Source organism: Alosa pseudoharengus, unplaced genomic scaffold (genome assembly GCF_046254945.1).
Source record: "Alosa pseudoharengus isolate Yale_2024_CS ecotype anadromous, Long Island Sound unplaced genomic scaffold, YU_APseudo_1.1 YU_APseudo_1.1_scf_28, whole genome shotgun sequence".
In the NCBI taxonomy this organism is placed as follows: Eukaryota; Metazoa; Chordata; class Actinopteri; order Clupeiformes; family Clupeidae; genus Alosa; species Alosa pseudoharengus.
Window position 1 is genome coordinate 1,460,110 of NW_027468709.1, and position 22,711 is coordinate 1,482,820.

Genomic DNA, 22,711 nt, shown 5'->3' on the forward strand with positions numbered 1-22,711 from the left:
CTAAGGTATGAGGCCCATGTTTAAAGTAAGGGTTAGAGAAACATGATTGCCTAAATACAAATACATACATGCATTAAAATGCATACACATACATACATACATTCTATTAGGAATATCCAGTTATTCAAAGGGATAATATCTGTATCCCCCACCCCCAGGTGTTCAATGACCCTATACATGGCCACATTGAGATCCCTGCTTTGCTGGTCCGCATCATCGACACTCCTGAGTTCCAGAGGTTGCGCAACATCAAGCAACTGGGTGGAACCTACATGGTGTTTCCTGGTGCTTCCCACAACCGCTTTGAACATTCTCTCGGGTACACAATAATAATAACAAATAACTGTAGTAGTAACATTTATTTGTTTGTTTCCTACTGTTACATACGTTCATATACACTGCTCAAAAAAAATTAAGGGAACACTTACAGTTTTCCACAATTCTTAAAACCCATTTTTTGAAACCTTCCACCCTTTTCTCCATTCTCAAACTACATTCACAGAGTGTCTGACAGTTCTTGCAAAATAAAACACTCGCCTCAAAAGTTTTACCTGTGCTCAGAACCAAACTGTGTCAGAGTACCGACCAAGTGTATGATTAAAGTGTTCCCTTAATGTTTTTGAGCAGTATAGTTTGGAAGTATTCCTAGTCCAAGCCCCACTTGGCCTAATCTTAGTATGTTACTGCTACCTTGACTTTCTCTGCTATTTAATAGGGTGGCTTATCTAGCAGGGGAACTGGTTAGAACCCTTCAAGAACAACAGCCGGAGCTAGACATAGACAAGCGAGACATCCTCTGTGTCCAAATCGCTGGACTCTGCCATGACCTAGGTGAGCTTGGCTGTGATGGGAGAAGTATTTATGATTTATGTAGCGCTTTACTTGGTATTGGACAATATAAATATGAATATAAATATGCTGCGCGTCGGGGTCCGGTTCGCCCTGTCGAGACTTATTTTCCCAGTAATGACCGGCGTTCTATACATTATCCCTTACATAATGCATTAAGAAGAATTAGTTTAAGGAGTCTGTTTATTTGCCACAAATGAGGTTGAGCGTCCCAATGCTCAGATATCTAAGTGTACAGGAAATAGAAACCAGTAGCAGAGGCCGGTTTCAATTACAAAAGTATTTATTTATTTTATAACAGAATGGCTCGCAAACATTTGTAAAAACTTCTATTCATTGTTCATTGTTGTCATTATTGTTGTTGTTATGGAGGTTTGGCTGTTGATTGCCACTGTGGGAAATCCCCTACCTGTAGGGAACTTAAAGGTTGTATCAGCGATTGCAGGCCCAAATATAAATGATCACATTAATCTAATCTTTCTTCATGATCCGCTAGCTGCCCGCCCCATAAGCAGGCTGTCAAAAAAAAAAAACACATCTCTGTAGGCAGCCTAGGCTCCGAGATCTGCACACAAAAACAGTTGGTGCTATACCAACCACTCAAAACCAAAATAAATAGTGTTCCAACCAATCACCAACGAGATGCGCATTTAGGAGAGTTTCAATTGCACAGAACAGAGGGGGAGGGAGTGGCGAGCTACCTCTATATTTTGTTTGAACGTGACGTTACCCGCAATCGCTGATACAACCTTTAACATCTTTCCTGTATATATATTTGAAATCACATCACCTATAGCAACAGACAGAGATCAAACCCCATGAGAGGGGGAACAAACACAAACTGGAGCTTGACAAGCTTTCACCAACAGGAAACACTTAGTTTTGGTAGATTCTCTATCTCACTGAACAATAGGTGCAGAGAAAAAAAAAGGTGAGAGTATTTATTGGAATGTTAATAAGGTGCTTTGGAAAGTCCTGGGACTTTCATCTGAAAACACCTTCATGTGTAAAGAGAATATTATGTTGAGCATTTTTCATTTTAAGTGTGTTGTTGGCCTATAAATTGTCTATGATCACGTACATAAGCTTTGTATATGTAGAAAGAAAAGAAGCTTTGCTGCAAAGAAGCTTTGCTGCCTTGTTTAAAGTCCTTATAATAGCTGACACATGCTACAGCGATTTAATACTGTAATTGCAATGCAAATAGTTGCCAGCTATGTTTTTTTTTTTTTGCAGGACATGGACCTTTCTCTCATCTCTATGATGGTTTGTTTATGGACTTGCTAAAAGAACAAGGACATCACACGACAGGATGGCAGGTAGGGTCTAATGCAGGGGTTCCCAAAAGTTTTTTCCCGCGGACCACCTTTTACATCCTGACTCGGCTCGCGTACCCCCACCATCTGACACATAATAACGTAACACATTCTATTGACGCATTCCAGGCATCATGTTTAATTAGCCACCTTACATGATAACAAATAACAAAATCAAAATGTGCAACTGGTCTATGAGCTCTCACGCTAAAAACAGTGTGGAGAAAACATTAGACTGGTTAGATAAATCCACGTCCTAGCGACGCATTTCATGAAGGCCCTTTTGGACATGTCAGTTTGTACCACTGGTTAGATGTAAAACTGCATTTCATTTTAGACTATTGGTATTTAATTTGTGCATTGATAATAAAGTTGAATATCATATGAACTAAAGATGACTAAAATCGTGCATATGTAGAAGAAGAAACATTCACAAAAATCCATGGCATGACCTCTCTTCTTGATAGCTGTTGAAAACTGCAGCATGGAAATGACAGGGATTGTTTTGTTTGTTAATAAATAAATAAATAAATGTAAAACTGATACCTTCTGCTTTCCCCAAATACAATGTAGTCTACAGGTGTACATGACCTTTCATCAGTCCAGTTACAATGGATGAACTGTGATGAACCTCCCTACTTGTGATTGTTTAGAGATTTTAAAGGTTTTATTAGCCTGGCTAGCGCCACCACTTCTCAATGAGACGTGGTCTGGGAACCAAACGTTAATTTTCTCGTATTTGAAAAAAATGCCCAGATCCGTTTATTGGGTGCCACGGATGTCTATCAAATGTGTCTGTGCATAGCTCATCATCGTCTTGCTTTCCCCCTTGTTCTGTGATTGAAAATTTGCTCCATGGTCTCCAGGCTGCCTTAGCAGCGTGAATCAAATCGCACGCAAGGCAGCATGGGAACACCCAGGCTAAGGTTTTATAACAATGTTTATACAAATTTTTTGGATAGTGCTACAAATCTATTCACCTTCGCAGCACCAGTAGGCTACTTGCTGTGCGGCCCGCACACACACACATAGGCATGCCAAACAAGCATACACAAAAGTTTTAAGAGTGGGGTATGGAGTAGAAGATGGATACAAATTGATTAGTGTGATTTATGTTCACGGAACGGATGTACAGGACTGAGCAGCGGTCATATTTTGTACCGCTATGCGGTACATTTAGTTTAGTTTGTGGTAGAATTGTTGTATAAAAGCAATATAGCACTCGTGATCGTGCTTGGTACTGGATATTCCCACAGCTGTTGTTGCCTGCGCCACTTGGCCTCCGGCCTCGTGGCTACGGCCGAACAACACCCGTGGGAATATCCATGACCAATCCCACTCTCACTCGTGCTATGTTGCTTAATTACAGTGCATGAAAATGCACTGTTCTGTTATGCAAAGTCTTCTTCTTATTATTATTATTATTATTATTACAGTGCATGAAAATGCACTGTTCTGTTATCCGAAGTCGTCTTCTTCTTCTTTTTCTTATTCTTCCCACCAAATTTCTGCGTCTAATTCAGATTCAACCGTTTAACGTAGAAACTTTGTTCAAACTTTGTAACGTAGGTCTTGAAAAGGACACTTGAGGATTGTATTTTTCACTTTTGTAAACTTTATACTTTTTGAGATATTAACAAAAAACAAGCTTATTTTTCTCCATAGACTTTGCATTGGCACTATGACATCACAATGGGCTAATTAACTTGATCTGCACCTGTATCAACTTCCAGCTGCTCAACTACGCCCCATCAAAGAGCCAGTTAAACTGATTGCACCTGTATCAACTGCTTTCAACTGCTCAACTAGGACAACTCTCTCTGGGCTGTATTTTGGGTCACCAGCGCATGGCGTAAAGTTCGTTATTCACCGGCGCAAAGTTGAATTCGTTATTTTGCACCTTTATTTTTTAAGCATTGCGCCCAGGGGTGTGGCAATTAACAACCTAGGGAGGGACCTGGCGCATTGTCTAAAAATCGCTATCATACACCACCTAAACCTGGTCAGAAGTCAATGGCGAGTTGTTCATATGCTATTTTAAGAGCGCATGTCAACAGTCATATTGGCAGGTGCACGCACCATCCTTCTATCATTCATGAACGCACACCAGCGTTCATGAATGATGAGTACTCATGATGAGTAGTTATTCACCATCATTTGCAAATTGGTAATGACGGTTAAAAGTGATTAGGGGAGAGGCGAGAGACACGTATGGAGCACAGCTGAAGACGCACTGTCACGAGATATAAGCAACTCCTCTGCAGGATAAATGTTGTTTTATTCAGTCATTTGAGCAACATTAGGGTAAGTGTTGCTTTTTCCAGCCTATGTTTTCGATGGTAACCCATTGTCAGTCAATAGTGAAAGTAACTGCATATAACTGTCTTGTCGTTGACTGACTCCTTGGTGAAGTTAGTTTCACTTTGCCAATGAGTTCAAATAATAGACGAGTGCAAATGCGTGAAGGCTATGCTAGGTTTTAGTAAAGCATGGTTTAAGAATGACTATTCCATACGGTCTCGCAAGCAGCCTCCTTCAAATGCGCCGTTGAATGCCAAAATACCGATGCATTTATTTGACATATCGTGCGTTGCGCCGTTAAAGGGAATGACAGATGTCATTCTCATTGGTTTAAAATTATGTTACGCCCCAAACACACCCATATGACTGATTAAAAGACCTAGGAACACCTTGTTACGCCATGCGCTCCACTTTTGAGAACGAAACCCCTCCCAATGTGAACTGGACATCCTACTAAATTTGAATAGACTTTTGACGAGTGACGATGCACTTTAGAATGTCATGATAGGGCCCTCTGTCTCTCCATTCTACATATAAGGATAAGGATATAAGGCTCTTCAAACCATTCACTCATCCACCCATTAAACTATCCCATCAACATCCATTAAACAATCTGCCGATCAACATCCATCCAACTTTCTGTCTATCAACATCCATCTACATTTAACTTTTAGGGCTGTATTTTGGTCCACCAGCGCATGGCGTAATACTCGTTATTCACATGCAGAAAGTTGAATTCGGTATTTTGCACGTTTATTTTTTAAGCATTGCGCCCAGGGGTGTGGCAATTAACAACCTAGGGAGGGAACTAGCGCTTTGTCTAAAAATCGCTATCATACACCACCTAAACCTGGTCAGAAGGCAATGGTGAGTTGTTCATATGCTATTTTAAGAGCGCATGTCAACAGTCATATTGGCAGGTGCACGCACCATCCTTCTATCATTCAAGAACGCACACCAGCGCACGTCCATGCAAAGCATTACAAATTGCACGATTACAATGGGAAACATAATTAGAATAAATATATTACGAAATACTGTACATCTCATGATGAGTAGTTATTCACCATCATTTGCAAATTGGTAATGACGGTTAAAAGTGATTAGGGGAGAGGCGAGAGACACGTATGGAGCACAGCTGAAGACGCACTGTCACGAGATATAAGCAACTCCTCTGCAGGATAAATGTTGTTTTATTCAGTCATTTGAGCAACATTAGGGTAAGTGTTGCTTTTTCCAGCCTATGTTTTCGGTGGTAACCCATTGTCAGTCAATAGTGAAAGTAACTGCATATAACTGTCTTGTCGTTGACTGACTCCTTGGTGAAGTTAGTTTCACTTTGCCAATGAGTTCAAATAATAGACGAGTGCAAATGCGTGAAGGCTATGCTAGGTTTTAGTAAAGCATGGTTTAAGAATGACTATTCCATACGGTCTCGCAAGCAGCCTCCTTCAAATGCGCCGTTGAATGCCAAAATACCGATGCATTTATTTGACATATCACGCGTTGCGCCGTTAAAGGGAATGACAGATGTCATTCTCATTGGTTTAAAATGATGTTACGCCCCAAACACACCCATATGACTGATTAAAAGACCTAGGAACACCTTGTTACGCCATGCGCTCCACTTTTGATAACAAAACCCCTCCCAATGTGAACTGGTAATCCTACTAAATTTGAATAGACTTTTGACGAGTGACGATGCACTTTAGAATGTCATGATAGGGCCCCTGAACTATATACTCTATATACGATCCTGTTCAACTATTTCCTCTGCCCACAACTGTTTCAAAATAATGTCCTCACTACAATAATTCACTATTAAATAATTTAACTATTTAAACTACTCAACTATTTAACTGTTCCTGTAACATTTCAACTGTCAGTTGTTATCCACTATGACTCCTGCCAACTGTTTCCAAATAAAGTTTTGTTTTGCATTTTATGTTAATATACAGTATGTTTATATTTTCATGCACTGGTAATTTCCTCGAAATTACATTTTCTAGTTATTCTTCCCACCAAATTTCTGCGCCTAATTCAGCTTCAACCATTTAACGTAGAAACTTCATTCAAACTTTGCAACGCAGGTCTTGAAAAGGACACTTGAGGAATGTATTTTTCACTTTTGTAAACGTTATACTTTTTGAGATATTAAGAAAAAAACAAGCTTGTTTTTCCCCATAGACTTTGCATTGGCACTATGGCATCACAATGGGCTAATTAACTTGATTTGAACCTGTATCAACTTCCAGCTGCTCAACTAGGCCCCATCAAAGAGCCAGTTAAACTGATTGCACCTGTATCAACTGCTTTCTGCTTAACTAGGCCAACTCTCTCTGACCCCGTTTACACGAGCATGTGTATTTTTATAAACAAAGACATTTCCCTACGTTTGAGCCTTTCATTTAGACGCAAACGGAGAATTCGCCCCGTAAAACGGTTATCCAAAAAAACTCCGGCTAAAGTGTTTTTTTTGGAAAACTCCGTTTATGCGTTTGGTTCTAAACTGTGGTAAACAGAGTTTTGGGCAGCCAACGTCACAGTATGCGACAGAAGTACACCAAATGTGCGACCAATGTTTACATTTACATGTTCTCACGTGCGACTTTTCAGGGTTCTGGTTGGTTAATGTGAGCTTGAGCTTATCGTTAGACTGCCACTGTGGTTTGGCGTGCTCATGACAGCATGTATGTACACGGGTTCGTGTAAACACATTTTAAAAATAAACGGCCTTGTGTACATGCAGTTTTATTTGCAAACATAGATAGCCAGATATTCGTTTAGGAAAATACCCTGCTTCGTGTAAACTTAGTCTCTGTGTCTCTCCATTCTACAAGGATATAAGGCACATTCCATCCAACTTTCTATCCATTCATCCTCTTCAAACCATTCCTCATCCACCCATTAAACTATCCATCAACATCCATTAAACAATCTGCCCATCAACATCCATTCAACGTTCTGTCTATCAACATCCATTACACTATCTACAGTCAACTTTTAAACTATATACTCTGTCTCAGGCTGTAAGCATAGAATCTGGCTCTCTTAAGACTACAGATTCTGTTCAACTATTTCCTCCGCTCACAACTGTTTCAAAATAAATGTCCTCACTACAATAATTCACTATTAAATAATTTATCTATTTAAACTACTCAGCCATGAACTATGACTCTATGAACTATGACACGATGACACTATGAACTATGACTCCTGCCAACTGTTTCCAAATAAAAGTTTGTTTTGCATTTTATGTTACTATACAGTATGTTTTGCATTTTCATGCACTGGTAATTTCCTAAATAAAATATCACACACACACACAGAGAGAGAGAGAAACATATTAATTTCAAACGTCAGACAGTCTTGTATTTTAATTGCAGAAATAAATCAGCTTTTGTTAGATTATAGACATTAGGCATTAATTATGGCCTACACGTAAGCCTAAAACACGCTCAGACTATAGCAATAGCAGTTGTAATCAGCATTGCGATTGGTTGGCTGTAATTGACTGATGTTAGAAAGGGAGTTCAATCAGATGTTTCTCTGTACTGAAGGGGTTTTGTGATTGATAATAAAATTTGATCGAAATTGCAGGCTATGGAATTATATGTTTGTATGTTACTTCTGAACCTAGACTATGTTTGGGTGGGTAAGACCTGCCCATGCTTTGTTACCTTTTTCCTTTCTTCCCTCCCATATAAAAAGCACACAGGGGATTTTCTAGTTAGGCAGACCTGAAACCAGCTGCTGATTTGTTGTTGACTGTGTTTGTGTGTGTGTGTGTGTGTGTGTGTGTGTTGTAGCATGAAGATGCTTCCATTGATATGTTAGAACACCTGGTGAAGAAGAACTGTCTGCAGGGAGTATTTTTGCTGAGTGGCCTAAGTGATTTCCAGGATGCTCTTGACTTCATTGGAAGCCTGATCAAAGGAGTGCCTATAAAAAAAGGCGTAAGTTCTTACATCAGCATTAACAAGCTTGTAGCGCATAGGAGTTTGTCTTTCTAACCCTTACAAATCGGTTATGTAGGAGAAGGACTTCCTGTATCAGATTGTGGCAAACAAAGACAGTGGTGTTGATGTGGACAAATGGGACTACTTTGCACGGTAGGTCACAAACCCTCAGTATTTAGGCCTGACAAGAGGATATCAGCAAAAACTGAGGAGACATTTACTGATTATTTCCTACGAGTTATGATGATATTTTATATTTATTAGTTACCATGAAAAACATAATATTGAAAATAATACTGAGAGCAAACTGAGTGATCTGACATACACTACATTCAAGGGAGACAGAGTGATTAATGATGCACACACACACAGGCACACACGCTAACCACTAATCCCATCTGTGTGTACAGGGACAGTTATTACCTTGGCATTGGCACAAGCTTTGACCACCACCGTTTATTGAAGTTTGTCCGTGTCTGTAGCAATCAACACATCTGCTTCAGAGAGAAGGTACGGAGTATTTCTAAGTCTGCCCATGGTGTGTTAATAGAGTATTTAATAGTCTGTTTGATGTGCATTGCATGTTGATGTGTAATTCGAGAGCATTAAAGGGGAATTTCGGCGATTTTCACATAGATCTCCGTTTCTCGAGGTCACAGAGGAGTACTGTTGGTACGAACAATAAACGCAAAACAATTGGTTTCACCAGAGAATGTCTAATAAGGGGAGAACCTTATTACGCTTCCGGTGTGGTACTGCATCTAGGGGCGCTCGCGGGCGAGTCCAGAATGAATGGAGGTCTATGGAGCTGTACCCCTCAAAATCCACTTTTCTCTGGATATACATTTTTTTCAAGTAATTTGAATATTGTATTCGAAAGGGGAGGCAAAGACAATACACTTGGTTGAGTATTATATTTTTTAAAGTCACTTAATTGTTCTAAAAAGCCTTTCAAACGTGTCAATGACGTCATTCATTAGCATGATCATAGCATAGCATAGCATCAATGCTAGCGTGTTATGGGCAACAACGACCCATTCTGTAAGAAAACTAAAGGACATGACTCCAGGATTATTTCACTTTTGATTGATAATCCATATCCATTTTGCGAAAAATAAAATAAAATCTGAGGGTTTCAGTTGTTAAATAGGTGAAAACAATAAATGTAGCCATGTAGCTCCATAGGACCCCATGTATTTTGGACTCGCCCGCGATCGCCATCTAGGTGAACTCTGGTGAACTGCAGCCAAGTTCGGTTTGTATGGGATTAATAGAGAGTGGGGAGGCTCTCCTTAGACGGGCTCTGGTTTCACCTAGCTCGAGTTGCTACAGCTACAGTGGTTAGCGTGGTCAGCTAACAGCTAAAGTAGCCAAGCAGCTACTGCGCTACATTCTGGGGACGTGATGGGGGTTCAATGCCTATCTATGCCTCAAGAGTGTAGCGCTGTAGCTGCATGTCTATCTGTGAAATCTATGTGCTTGTCTATCTAAAAATCGCCGGAATTTTACCTTTAAGTAAGTCGTCTTGGCTCTGAATATATAATTAATGAGATGAAACATTTTGTTCCAGGAGGCTGGCAACCTGTACAATATGTTTTACACAAGACACCTCCTGCATTGTAGAGCATATCAGCATCCTGTCAAAAATATTATTGATTACATGTAAGCCTTACAGAACTACTAATAATGGCTTATTTTGACATGGTGCTTTCATCATGGAAATTAAACTGAGTGTTTCCTTTGTATCAGGATAGCAGAAGCCTTTGTAGCAGCGAATGACCACCACATCATCAAGGGAAGCCAGGAAAGCCCGGGAAGCCAAAACCACAAAACATTCAAACTCTCCACAGCCATGAATGACATGGAGGCCTATGCTAAACTCACAGGTCAGATGGCTTTGAAAAAAACAAACTACTGGAGTCGATCATAACCTTTATTTGATCAGTAGTGACTCCTAGTTGAAGCACTTTAGGTATAGACTTTCTAATGAGACACAGCACTCAAAGAATCCTCCATAGAAATGTATGGGGTTAGTTTGAAACGTCAACGCCAATATGGCAGTTGTCTACACATACCTCTTCCTGCATTTTTGGAAACGGCATGATGGATGTTTTTACCGACTGTTTACTTCCCTGTCATCATGCAGAGCCTGTTTAAAACTTATCTAGCCATGCCGTGAGTGTGTGTGCATGTGCAGTGAGCAAGTTAGCGTAAAGAAGTCTTTTTTAGCCTTATTTTAGCAATTTTGGGGGAGATATTTATATTGTTAAATTCAGATTTAAATGCGGATTTGCCTGTTGTTCCTTTATGTCAATATTACCTCCCTTACATATGGAAAATAGCTGCCCAAAATAACTGCCTGAAGCTGTTACCAAGATGGCTGCTGAGTAGTGGGACTTGCCTATAAGGAATAGGTTACTTGAGAAATTAACTTGAATGAAACTCTTAAAGGAACACGCTACCATTTTATGAAATTGGGTTATTCACTGTCTCCCCTAGAGTTAGATAAGTGAGCAACAACTTTTTTTCTCTCCGTGCATGCATTGTCTTAGTCCGGCAGTGCCACCACTATAGCTTAGCTTAACATAGTGAATGGAATCTCTCGTCGCTGAATAGCATGTTGTGAGTAAAAGTGAGCCAACAAAAACAAAAAAAATCCCTAATTACTTGTACAAATGGCAATGCATTTTTTTGTTGGCAGCAATTGGAAGAAGAATATAGGTAATGCCCTGACCGGACAAACAGTCCTCTTTATATTCTGTGTGTACACTTAGAAAACCACTCCCTGATTTGTCTGCAGTGACCCTCCCCACAGTAGCTGTGTTTATATGTTTTCCTTTAGACTCAGTCTTGGACCATATTCTACAGTCTGATCACATAGACCTGAAACCAGCAAAGAAAATCATCCAAAGAATCACTTGCAGAGAGTTGTATGATTTCATCGGCCAGAGTCCACCTCTCACACCAAATGCCATCTCTAAGGTTTGTAACCATAGTGTTTAAATACATCCAGCATTTTCAACACTGTAATATCTCAATGAATGGGAAACAGAAGCTCAAATTGCAAGAGAACAAAATCATGTGTAACAAATGTGGTGGTCTCTCACAGGATGAACTGGTGAAAAAGATAGTGTCCGGAGTTCAGTCCAAACTGGAATTCAGTTCCGAGGACATTGTTGTGAATGTGAGTGTTTTTTTATTATTATTTATTTAGGGTGAATAAGAAAGCTCTGAAACTGTCACTTCTGAACCAACACTATTAACATTATCTCTTTTTTCCCCCAAGGTGGTCACAGTAACCTACGGCAAAAAGAGTGCAGATCCACTCAAAAATGTTTTTTTCTACAACAAAAAGGACTCAAACAAGCCTTTGCAGCTGGAAAAGGACATGGTACTTTGCCAAATGTTATGAAAATGACACAGAGAAACCATATGCAGAAGCGCTAAGAGCTCACTAGTTGGGTTAATTTCTAAATGTTTAGGTTTAAGTCCTTTATAATAATAAAACAATAACTTTAGGGTCACTACCCAACCCCCAATTTCCTGCAAACATTAAATTAAACACAAGCAGGCCAATACATTATTTTCACCAATCAATGGCCTACTTTCACTATGTGCACATCAGAACAACGTTGTCGTCTTGATGTTTGAAAACAGTGGGGGTCATTTAATAAAATGATTATGAAATTAAAGGTACAATCAAATGATATGCGTTTGCAGTCAAGACTGACGCTTTTAGAACGCCTGCGTATTACATTACATTACATTACATTACATTACATTTGGCTGACGCATTTTTAACCAAAGCGACTAACAACATGGTAAACAGTAAACAGTATTAGGAACGTTTCGATGAGTAGGATTCGACAGAACACCCTCAAGGCTATGCTTAGTATGCTATATGCAATTTTGCTATATGCGTATTCCAGTCTTATTCAAAATTACCCCATTAACATCCTTTTGGTCCCCAATGAAAATTCCACTCATTATCACCCAAATACAAACCCTTGCTATATATTGGATTTCCCCTTTAAATTGGACATGGCCTGACACAAGAGGAGAGCTCAGCTGTGAGGTCCAATTTAAGTTAAATTGATCTCAAAATGTTTCACAACTAATTAGGGTAAGTGGCAACACGATTGGGTATGAAAAAGAGTATCCCAGAGAGGCAGGGTCCCTTAGAAGTAAAGATGTAGGGGTATTCATAACTCTGTGTAAACTTGTGCGCACAAATGATGAAACAATGTCTTTCTAATGCTTCTTAAAATGGAATTGTGACATATTTGGGGAGTTAGACCCCATTTACACGAGCATGTGTATTTTTATAAACGAAGACATTTCCCTACGTTTGAGCCTTTCATTTAGACGCAAACGCAGAATTCACCCCGTAAAACGGTTATCCAAAAAACTTTGGCTAAAGTGATTGTTTTGGAAAACTTTGTTTATGCGTTTGGTTGTAAACTGTGGTAAATGGAGTTTTGGGCAGCCAACGTCACAGTATGCGACAGAAGTACACCAAATGTGCGACCAATGTTTACATTTACATGTTCTCACGTGTGACTTTTCAGGGTTCTGATTGGTTAATGTGAGCTTGAGCTTATCGTTAGACTGCCACTGTGGTTTGGCGTGCTCATGACAGCATGTATGTACACGGGTTCTCTGTAAACACATTTAAAAAAAAAAACGGTCTCATGTAAATGCAGTTTTATTTGCAAACGTAGATGGCCAGATATTCGTTTAGGAAAATACCCTGCTTCGTGTAAACGTAATCTTAATCATCTACAGGACATAATATTATTAAAACATTCAGAGAATCCAGAGAAAGAGCTGAAAAACAAATTGGATGTCCGAGGTCTTTTGGACCTCAGATGGCATTGCATCAATACTAGACCTGTTTCCAGACCTGACATTGTATGGGCTCAGGAAAACCTCTGATAACCATTGTCTATGTGCACAGTTTGATACTCAATTCAAAAACTGCAGCCAAAAATACCACCCTCTTATCTGGGCCTGAGCTTGTTTAAAATGGACTGAGGTCACGTGGAAAATGGTCCTGTGGTTATATCAATCAAAGTTTGCCATTCCTTTTGCAAATCATGGACTCATCTGGGCTAAAGAGGTGAGGGCATATCCAAGTATCCAATCTATCCAACTTGTGTTAGTGCTCAGTTCGAAACCCAGCATCTATGTTGTAGTGCCTACAGCATGGGGATCTTGCACATTTGGCAAAGCACAATCAATTCTGAATTATGTATATAGGTTTTGAGCAACATATTGTAATGAAATGACGTTGGATGAATGTAATGACGTTGGATGAATGTATTGTTATGACTGTCGTATGTGGGGGGAGGGATCTGAGGGAAGAGTGGGTTGAGTTGATTGATTGCTCGCACCTGACCACTGATGAGCATGAATGAGCAGGAACTTTGGAGCAGTGATTATCGTTGAGTATCGTAGAGGCATAGCCATAAAAGGACGAGCACAGCGAAGGGTGAGTTGAACTGGGAAGTGGCGTGTGGTTGCTAACGCCGAGCTGCACTCAAGGTTTGGGGGTGGGTGCCGTTCGTATGCTATTTAGGGCTGCCGGCGGCGAAGATAGTTTAGCGGGCTAACCTGTAGATAAGGCCGGGCATAGGAGTGCGTAGGCGTTGCTGCTTCTCAAGAAAGAGGCGTTCCGGTTCCGTTATTGTTCGGAGGCCTCACGAGCGCTGGACTGGCGTCTGTTTTCTCCCTGTGCCAACCAGCGCCAAAGCCTAGACCCCGGGGGAGGGTCTTGTATCCCGGGAGAGTTAAGTGTTTATTAACTTTTCGTGTGTGTGTGTGTGTGTGTGTGTGTGTGTAACTTATTTTAAACCTGGCAGTAGCCATTTCATGATTGGGTGGGAGGGTTGTGATGATCTAAATCCGATGTTGTAGTCTGACGCCGTCTTTGGTATGAATCTTAAAGTGCAGTGTGAACCTGTGCAGTGCCCTATGGGGGTGGTGTGTGCTATAGCTTTTGCCTATTTATTGTGTGTGTGATCGCTTTTGTATGGTCTCTTTATTGCGGTGTCTTCTGTGTAGCAGGCTTCATAGTGGTGTGTTGTTCGCCCAGGTTGATAGCATTTGGTTTTAGGACTTCATGAATCCCAGTCTGACATGTTTGGTAGCTGCATGAATTGTGTTAAATAAAGATTACTGTTTATACATCTGTGCTACTTTTTCTGTAGAGCCTTCCTCTAGTTACAACAGTCTGACCTCACATTCTAGGTTTATTACAATATATTCTGCCATCCAGGCAATGTCTTTTCCAGGGACGACCTTGCATATTTCAGGAAAACAATGCCAAAAGGAATTCTGCACATATTTAAACAGTATTTCTCCATAGAGGAAGTGTCCAGGTGCTAAAATGGCCTGTCTGCAGTCCAGATTTGTCAAATTAGGTGCATAATGGAATAAAATACATGGCTAAGAATACCCCATACTGTTGAGCAACTGAAATCCTATATCGGGGAGTAATGGGACAACATTTCATTCTCAAAACTCTAGCAAATGGTCTCTTCAGTTCCTAAACATTTACAGAATGCTGTTAAATGAAAGGTAAAGCAGTACAGTGGTAAACATGCTCCCGTCCAGGCTTGGAATTTCACTATTCTGGGGGCAAGGCCACTTGGCCTTCAGTTGGGCATATTTGGTGGGGGGCACAAAGGCCACACGTCAGGGCACCAAGGCCAAAGTTAACTATACAGTAGTTGGCTATAAAAATGATCAAAGTTGTATTTAGCCTATTCACTGCAGTAGACCTGCATCATTGTGTGAAACATTACAAAAACATGAAACATGACATATTACATAGAACTGTAAATCATCTGATCATCTAATATTTACAGATATCTAGGCTATATATAACATTTATTTTATATTTGGCCTGTTGTCCTCATATATGTATTGAACAATTTAAGCACAGCTCAGCTTAAGAAACTCAAATAGCCTAGATGCATGCTTAGCATTTTGTGATCATTAAGGCTACTTTCACAAACTCTTAGTCAGCTGCCCTCTGATTTACCAATATCTAGGCGATATTTGTAACATTTATTTTGTATTTGGCCCGTTATGAAATCATGTGGAACAATTTAAACACGTTGTAAAACTTAAAGTCCAAATTTGGAGACATCCATGTATGTCGAACTTTACTGCAAATTCAAAACTGGTTTACTCTGGAACGGCTAACTGTACAGGGGACTGCTTTACATCTTTGTGTTCGGTAAGGTCTCCTGTTTATTCTGATATATGGTTTGTCATGTGTTAAAAGAAGGGTTCGTAAAGTATTCCACCGAGATGAATGGGTAGGGAGATCATGGGACGCAAAACCTTCAGTAGAATGTATGATTAAATTGAATTATATTATTTACTTTTCTCGCGAACCGTTCAACACAGCAATTATCGGCTAACATCGTTTAAAAGCTGAGAAAAAGCTCTTTCATGTGATACTTGTGATGTCTGTGTGATGAATAGGCTACTTCGCGAGTAGTTCAACTGAGAATGGGTGAATTTGGACGCACTTTCATTTTTGCGCTGTCACTTTCTCCACTGCGTAAAATACTAAATTAATTTGCGCTGTGAATGCTAAGATAATTTTGACAGGCCACAGGCTAAATAAAAATCGCTATTAGTAGGACGCAAAGCAGAATATTGAAAGAAGGGGGCACCAAGGCCACCGTGGCCTGTAAACCTCTGATTTTCAAAGGGGCCTCACGGCCAACCCAAGGGGCTACGACGGCCATGGCCGTCGTGGCCGCTGTGAAATTCCTACCCTGCTCCCGTCCCAACTTTTTTTGAAACATGTTGCTGGCATCAAATTAAAAATTAACATATTAACATATTTAATTCCCTCAAATAGTCCAAATTTTCATTTTCAACATTTGATGTGTTGCCTATGTCCTTTTTGCTGCTAAATATGGGTTTACGAGACTTGTATATTATCACATTCTGTTTTTATTAGCATTTTACACAACGTCCCAACTTATAGTTGTGTAAGGGTTGTAGTTGTGTAGGGTTGTAGTTCTAGCAAAAATATGTTATGATAGTTTATCAAAATGGGTTCATAACATACATCGCTAAATGCAGGGCTAATGGTCATACTAATCGGAGATAACGTTTAGTCAAGGGCTAGCACTCCACCAATCAGATTGGTCATTGAGGCCGACTGCCACTGGGCAATTCGACATGTCAAATCAACGCCGACGGCTCCTCCAACTGACGACGGCACAGGACACACCAAATAGACTTGAGTCCCCACCCGAGACTTCGCCCGATAATCTGCTTGGTGTGACCTGGCCTTTATAAGGAATTATTCACTGCGCGTTGGGGAGCTCTTTAGCTCTGCCTCGGCCTCGTCCATTTATTCCGTATAACTCCTCGGCGGCCTTACGCCCCCTTCACATTAGCACAGTAGATACGGCTGCGAAACGACCGGAAGTCATTTAGTTCCTATGGAGATTCGCAGACCTCATGCAAATGGTTCCGAATCAATGCAAACAAGTGCGGTGCGAAAAAATTTGGATCCGTTGGTTATCCGGATGTGTTAAAAAGTTTCACTCACACAACAGTTAATGGACGGTTCATATTCAAAAATAATCTGTAAATTCAGAGTGTGGATGGAATTATTGTTATTGTAATTATTATTATTATACACTCCGGAGCGTATCAGATTGAATTTGCGAATGTACCCTTATTTTCAGTTAAGGGGGTTTAGGAGACACAGGTCAGATCTTTTTTTCCAAAATGTGCATTTCTGTGGGTTAAGAGGGACAAGAGAAAAGCAACTAAAACTCTGATCGTCTTGGCAGGTCTCTCTTCTCCTTCCACAGACGTTTGGTGAGCAGGTGTTCCGGCTGTACTGCAAGAAGAGAGCCAGTCTAGAAGCAGTGCAGAAGGCCTGGGAAGATGTGCAAAACGAATTAAAATGGAAATCTATACAGGTACCCTTGTGGCGTTTGTGTCTCCCTTTTGTCAGTTTATTTTACTATTCATCAGGTACAACAGAAGCCCAATAGGAAAGTCTGAAACATGTATTGTCTTTGTCTCACAAAAAAAATAAATAGGCTTAATAAGATCTCACCTGTTTACTCCAAACCACCATTAGGAGAAATAAGGAGCAATAAGAATAGATTGAGTGAAAAAACAGATTATTTTGAGATTGTAAGAAACTTAAATTCAGCTGAGCCCTCCTCTTTTTAATGTCCAATTTAAGAAGTTTATGTACACCTTGACATCTCAAAATCAACTAGAAAAGCATTTCATGAAGGAAAGACAGTACATGAAAATGCAAAAATTAAGTGGTTGCTATGCTGGTTGCTTGGGTAATCCTGTTGGTTGCTATGGTGGTTGCTAGGTTGACATTGTGGTGGTTGCTAGGCTATTGCTAGGGTATTTGTCATGGTTGCTAGGCTGTTGCTAGGGTACTTCAGGTTGTTGTTAGGCTGTTGCTAGGTTAGTTGTGGTGGTTTCTATGCTGGTTGCTAGGTTAAACTCATTGGTTGCTATGTTGGTTGCTAGGTTGTAACTGTGGAAGTGGTTGGTTGCTAGGCTATTGCTAGGGTATTTGACATGGTTGCTAGGCTGTTGCTAGCGTATTTATGGTGGTTGCTAGGCTGTTGCTAGGGTAGTTATGGTGGTTGCTATGCTTTTGCTAGGTTAGTTCTGCCCTACTAAGGCAAAAGACCTTAACTCACCAGAGTGTGAAACTGAGAAAAATGACTTTAAAGTTATCTTAATGTCCTGACAATTGAGTAATAGGTATAATATTGTAATTTTCACATTTTGTAGTGTTTACCTGTATTAATCTATCTACAAAAAAAAATTGAACTCAAATTTGACCTTTGACCCTTTTTTGGAAGTTACTGTATTCTGCCTTAGTATTGCCCACAAAATGACAATCGGTCATACTAAGGCAAAATACCTTAACTTCTATTTTATAGCACAATGTTATGATAACAATGATAACTTTCACTTAAAATGTAAGCAATGTTAACCCTATTGGACTAACTATGATAAAATGGCTTCACATTTATCAACATCATATGAAAATGATAGTTTTTTCATTTTTTTCTGTATTTCATAGTAGCGTACCACACTGACGGTCACTTCTGGCAGATGTCAGAATTAAGAATGAGTGTTTTGATGTTTTAATATATATAAAGCATATTTTTCTGTTTGGATATGAGGCACTAATTTAGACTCATTGGCTTGTTTATTTTGATAACCAGCCTAAAATAGCAAAAATATTTCAGAATCATCCCATTGTAGCATCTTAATGTCTGCTGAAAAGTTTCAGTGAAAACATAGGAATTCATATTTCTTGGGATTTTACTTGCAGTATTTGCATTATTATAATGAAATCAGGAAAACATTTTGATAATGTGTGTAGGTCTTTTCAAAATTATGATTAAACACTGTAGCCTGGGCCTATACATTTTCCTGGATAGAATGGAAACTTAACCAAATGCAGATGATAAAACAAAGTTCTCCCACACAAATTAGGTAGATTAGGATGTGATCGGTTGCCTTTATTTGGTAATTTTATATTACTGCAATTTAAAGCTGCCTGCTTTGCAACTAGCTTTAATTTCCCAACTAACCTGCAGCTACACTAAACTTTAGGATTGCATTGATAGAAATGACAGCCTGTAACAACTTGAGAGTTTTGACTAGCCGGCAACAAGTTTTAAAAACTCGTGGCAGATTTAATGGATTTTGCTTTCTCGTCGGTTGTTTGGTATGGATTTTAACCAGGGTTCAACTAAAGGTAGGCTCTAAATTACTACATTCCTGCTGCTGATGTGTGTGTGTGTGAAAGGTGTGTCGTTGCGGCTCCAACAAACTCGTGTAGTTTTCAGTCAATGACTATCATTTGCTGGCGAAAGCTAAAATTTTTTTGCAGTTGGCATGTAGCATTGTATTACGGGCTGTGATGTGAATTAAGATATCCTAGGCTACAAGCCATGCTCTAATGCACCGCTTGTTACTGAATATGTTGTTGAGTTTAGGCTTTTAAGTTAGGCTAGCTATCAAGATTAGCCTATGCCCTATCTTTAATGCACCAGCATAATTCCTTGTCCTTGGCATTTAGGCGAGGCTACGTTTCAAAGCCATCAATCTAACAAAAAGCAAGCACTGCAAAACATGTAGGCTACTCTATACACTTTATTGAAGTTAGTGTATGTCTGAGGTGATGTAATTGAATAATGCATAGCCTAGACATAACGCCAGCCGGCAATACAACTTCACGTTGATGATCGGTCAGAAGGCAGCTTGCCATAACTTCGCACCGTAACTTCAATCGAGTGTTCAGTAGCAGCGTGAAAGGAAGGCATAAAGCCGTATCTGATGTTACGGGCTTCTGCCACAGTTTCCCCTAGGCTTTTTGAAGTTACGGCAAAAATATAATCTTATTTCTCCCAAAAAACAACCGAATTGAAACTTGATGTTTGTCTACATGATAAAACGTATGTTTATTGTCCTAATAATGACAAAAACTCATTTTCGCCAAAATCGAAGTTACGGCCTTCTGCCTTAGTGCGGCAGAGTTGTGGTGGTTGCTATGCTGGTTGCTAGATTAAACTCATTGGTTGCTATATTGGTTGCTAGGTTGTAACTGTTGAAGTGGTTAATAGGCTGTTGTTAGGGTATTTGACATGGTTGCTAGGCTGTTGCTAGGGTACTTGAGGTGATTGCTAGGCTGTTGCTAGGTTAGTTGTGGTGGTTGCTATGCTGGTTGCTAGGTTAAACTCAATGGTTGCTATATTGATTGATAGGTTGTAACTGTGGAAGTGGTTGCTAGGCTGTTGCTAGGGTATTTGACATGGTAACTAGGCTGTTGCTAGGGTTTTTGACATGGCTGCTAGGCTGTTGCTAGGGTACTTGAGGTGGTTGCTAGGCTGTTGCTAGGTTAGTTGTGGTGGTTGCTATGCTGGTTGTTAGGTTAAACTCATTGGTTGCTATGTTGGTTGCTAGGTTGTAACTGTGGAAGTGGTTGCTAGGCTGTTGCTAGGGTATTGGACATGGTTGCTAGGCTGTTGCTATGGTACTTGAGGTGGTTGCTAGGTTAGTCGTGGTGGTTGCTATGCTGGTTGTTAGGTTAAACTCATTGGTTGCTATATTGGTTGCTAGGTTGTAACTGTGGAAGTGGTTGCTAGGCTGTTGCTAGGGTATTTGACATGGTTGCTAGGCTGTTGCTAGGGTACTTGAGGTGGTTGCTATGTTGGTTGCTAGGTAGATGAGGTTTAATATAGTTGGAATGACTGAACAGTTAAATAGGTGGATAGTTAAATTCTTTAATAGGGAATGATTGTAGTGAGGACTTTTGAAACAGTTGTGGACAGAGGAAACAGTTGAACAGTGTAGTCTTAAGAGAATGAGACTGTATGCTTAAGGCCTGAGAAACTGTGTCGGTGCATGTGGCCTGGCCCCCTGGCCCAAGGTTAGGGTGACCAGATTAGATTGGCTGAAATTCGGGACGCTTTTTTCTTACGCGGGGGGTGGGGGGGGGGGGGGGGGTTGGTAGACCTGTACCAAAACACATTTTTATTCAAACATCAAGTCTGCCTCAAAATACAACAGAGAAATCATGAACTCAAAATGTCATTGTGGGGGGAAAAAAACAACAATGACTGCGTAACAGTGCAAATCAGACCTTTCAGAATAAGGATAATATCCTAACGCTAATAACAAGCCTTGCCAAAATTATGGGTCATTAAGTAAGAATACAAAATAATTGTAATAATTGTTAGATTAAGTAGATTATGTTAAAGCGGCATGGACATTAGGCCGAACTGCCGACGTATTTTTTTTTTGCACACACGCTGGCTCTGCCTGCTGCGTGCCTGCACATTCAATGTCCTCAGCTTCGCGAAATCAGTGCATATAGAACGTCAAAAAGAAACAAAGTAGCCGAGGCTGCATCCAGACACTTAGCTGTCGTCGGGGGCTGCATGCAGTCGACTCAACCTCTCTACGGACAGTTTTTAATGTTTATCAGAAAATAACTACTCAGTATTCTGAGTGAGTATAATTTTCGGGACAATTAGGGCAGGATTCGGGATTCGGGACAACTGCTTGGATATCGGGACTGTCCCGAATTTTTCGGGACGTCTGGTCACCCTACCCAAGATTCTAATTGCTTAACGGCTCTATTGTGATGTCATCAGCCCAATGTTAAGTCTACGGGGAAATTTTGAGTAGTTTTTAATTAATAGTTTAAAAAGTATAAAAGTTACAAAGATGAAAAATACAAAGCCCGGATGTCACAAGTAAGACCTACGTAACAAAGTTTGAATGAAGTTTCAACGTTAAACGGTTGAAGCTGAATTATTTGCGTTAGAAGAAGAGGAAAAATAACTAGAAAAGCATTTCCTGAAGGAAATACAGTGCATGAAAATGCAAAAAATATAATGTAAAATATCATACAGAGTAAAAACAAATTATATTGGTTGCTAGGTAGATGAGGTTTAATATAGTTGGAATGACTGAACAGTTAAATAGGTGGATAGTTTAAATGGTTAAATTATTTAGGTAGATAGTTGACAATAACTGACAGTTGGAATGGCTCTAATGTTTGCTAGTAGTTATGCTAACTATGTTAACAAAGATAATAATGTTAACCAAGTTACTATGCTAACTAGCATGCTAACAATGTTAAAATGCTAACTATGCTAACCATGTGACTTAGCTAATCTAGCTAATCATTTTTAGTAGTCATGCTAACTATGTAAACCATGTGACTTAGCTAACTTAGCTAATCATTTTTAGCAGTTTTGTTAAAAATGCTAACTAGCATGCTAACATGCTAACTATGCTAACCATGTTACTTAGCTAACTTAGCTAATCATTTTTAGCAGTTTTGTAAAAAATGCTAACTAGCATGCTAACATGCTAGTATGCTAACATGCTAGTATGCTAACTATGCTAACCATGCTAACTAGCTACAGTGGGTAGGAGTCATAGTTGATGACAAGTAACAGTTACAATGGCTGAACAGTTAAAAAGTTCAGTAGTTTAAAGGGATAAATTGTTTAACAGTGAAATATTGTAGTGAGGACTTTTATTTTGAAACAGTTTTTGGCAGAGGAAGCAGTTGAACAGGATGTGTAGTCTTAATAGGGCCAGTTTGTATGCTTAAAGCCTGAGACTGGCAGTTGATGCAGCTGGCCCGAACACCTGCCATAGGATTCTAATTGCTTAACGGCAGTCTTAATAGAGCCATATTGTATGCTTAAAGCCTGAGACGGAGTATATAGTTTAAAAGTT

The 22,711-nt window shown here is 39.8% G+C and overlaps 1 protein-coding gene across 1 annotated transcript in view; it reads left to right on the forward strand.

Annotated features, from left to right (window-relative positions):
* Nucleotides 1-7: 7 nt before the first annotated feature.
* LOC143099422 (deoxynucleoside triphosphate triphosphohydrolase SAMHD1-like) overlaps nucleotides 8-22,711 on the forward strand; it is a 59,910-nt gene continuing 37,206 nt past the window's right edge. Inside the window, exons 1-13 of the mRNA XM_076262417.1 lie at nucleotides 8-25; nucleotides 159-319; nucleotides 716-831; nucleotides 2,086-2,168; nucleotides 8,276-8,422; nucleotides 8,502-8,578; nucleotides 8,836-8,935; nucleotides 9,996-10,087; nucleotides 10,175-10,311; nucleotides 11,268-11,407; nucleotides 11,535-11,609; nucleotides 11,712-11,816; nucleotides 17,254-17,385. Coding sequence (XP_076118532.1) covers nucleotides 8-25; nucleotides 159-319; nucleotides 716-831; nucleotides 2,086-2,168; nucleotides 8,276-8,422; nucleotides 8,502-8,578; nucleotides 8,836-8,935; nucleotides 9,996-10,087; nucleotides 10,175-10,311; nucleotides 11,268-11,407; nucleotides 11,535-11,609; nucleotides 11,712-11,816; nucleotides 17,254-17,385 — 1,383 coding nt within the window. The remainder of the gene's footprint in view (nucleotides 26-158; nucleotides 320-715; nucleotides 832-2,085; nucleotides 2,169-8,275; nucleotides 8,423-8,501; nucleotides 8,579-8,835; nucleotides 8,936-9,995; nucleotides 10,088-10,174; nucleotides 10,312-11,267; nucleotides 11,408-11,534; nucleotides 11,610-11,711; nucleotides 11,817-17,253; nucleotides 17,386-22,711) is intronic.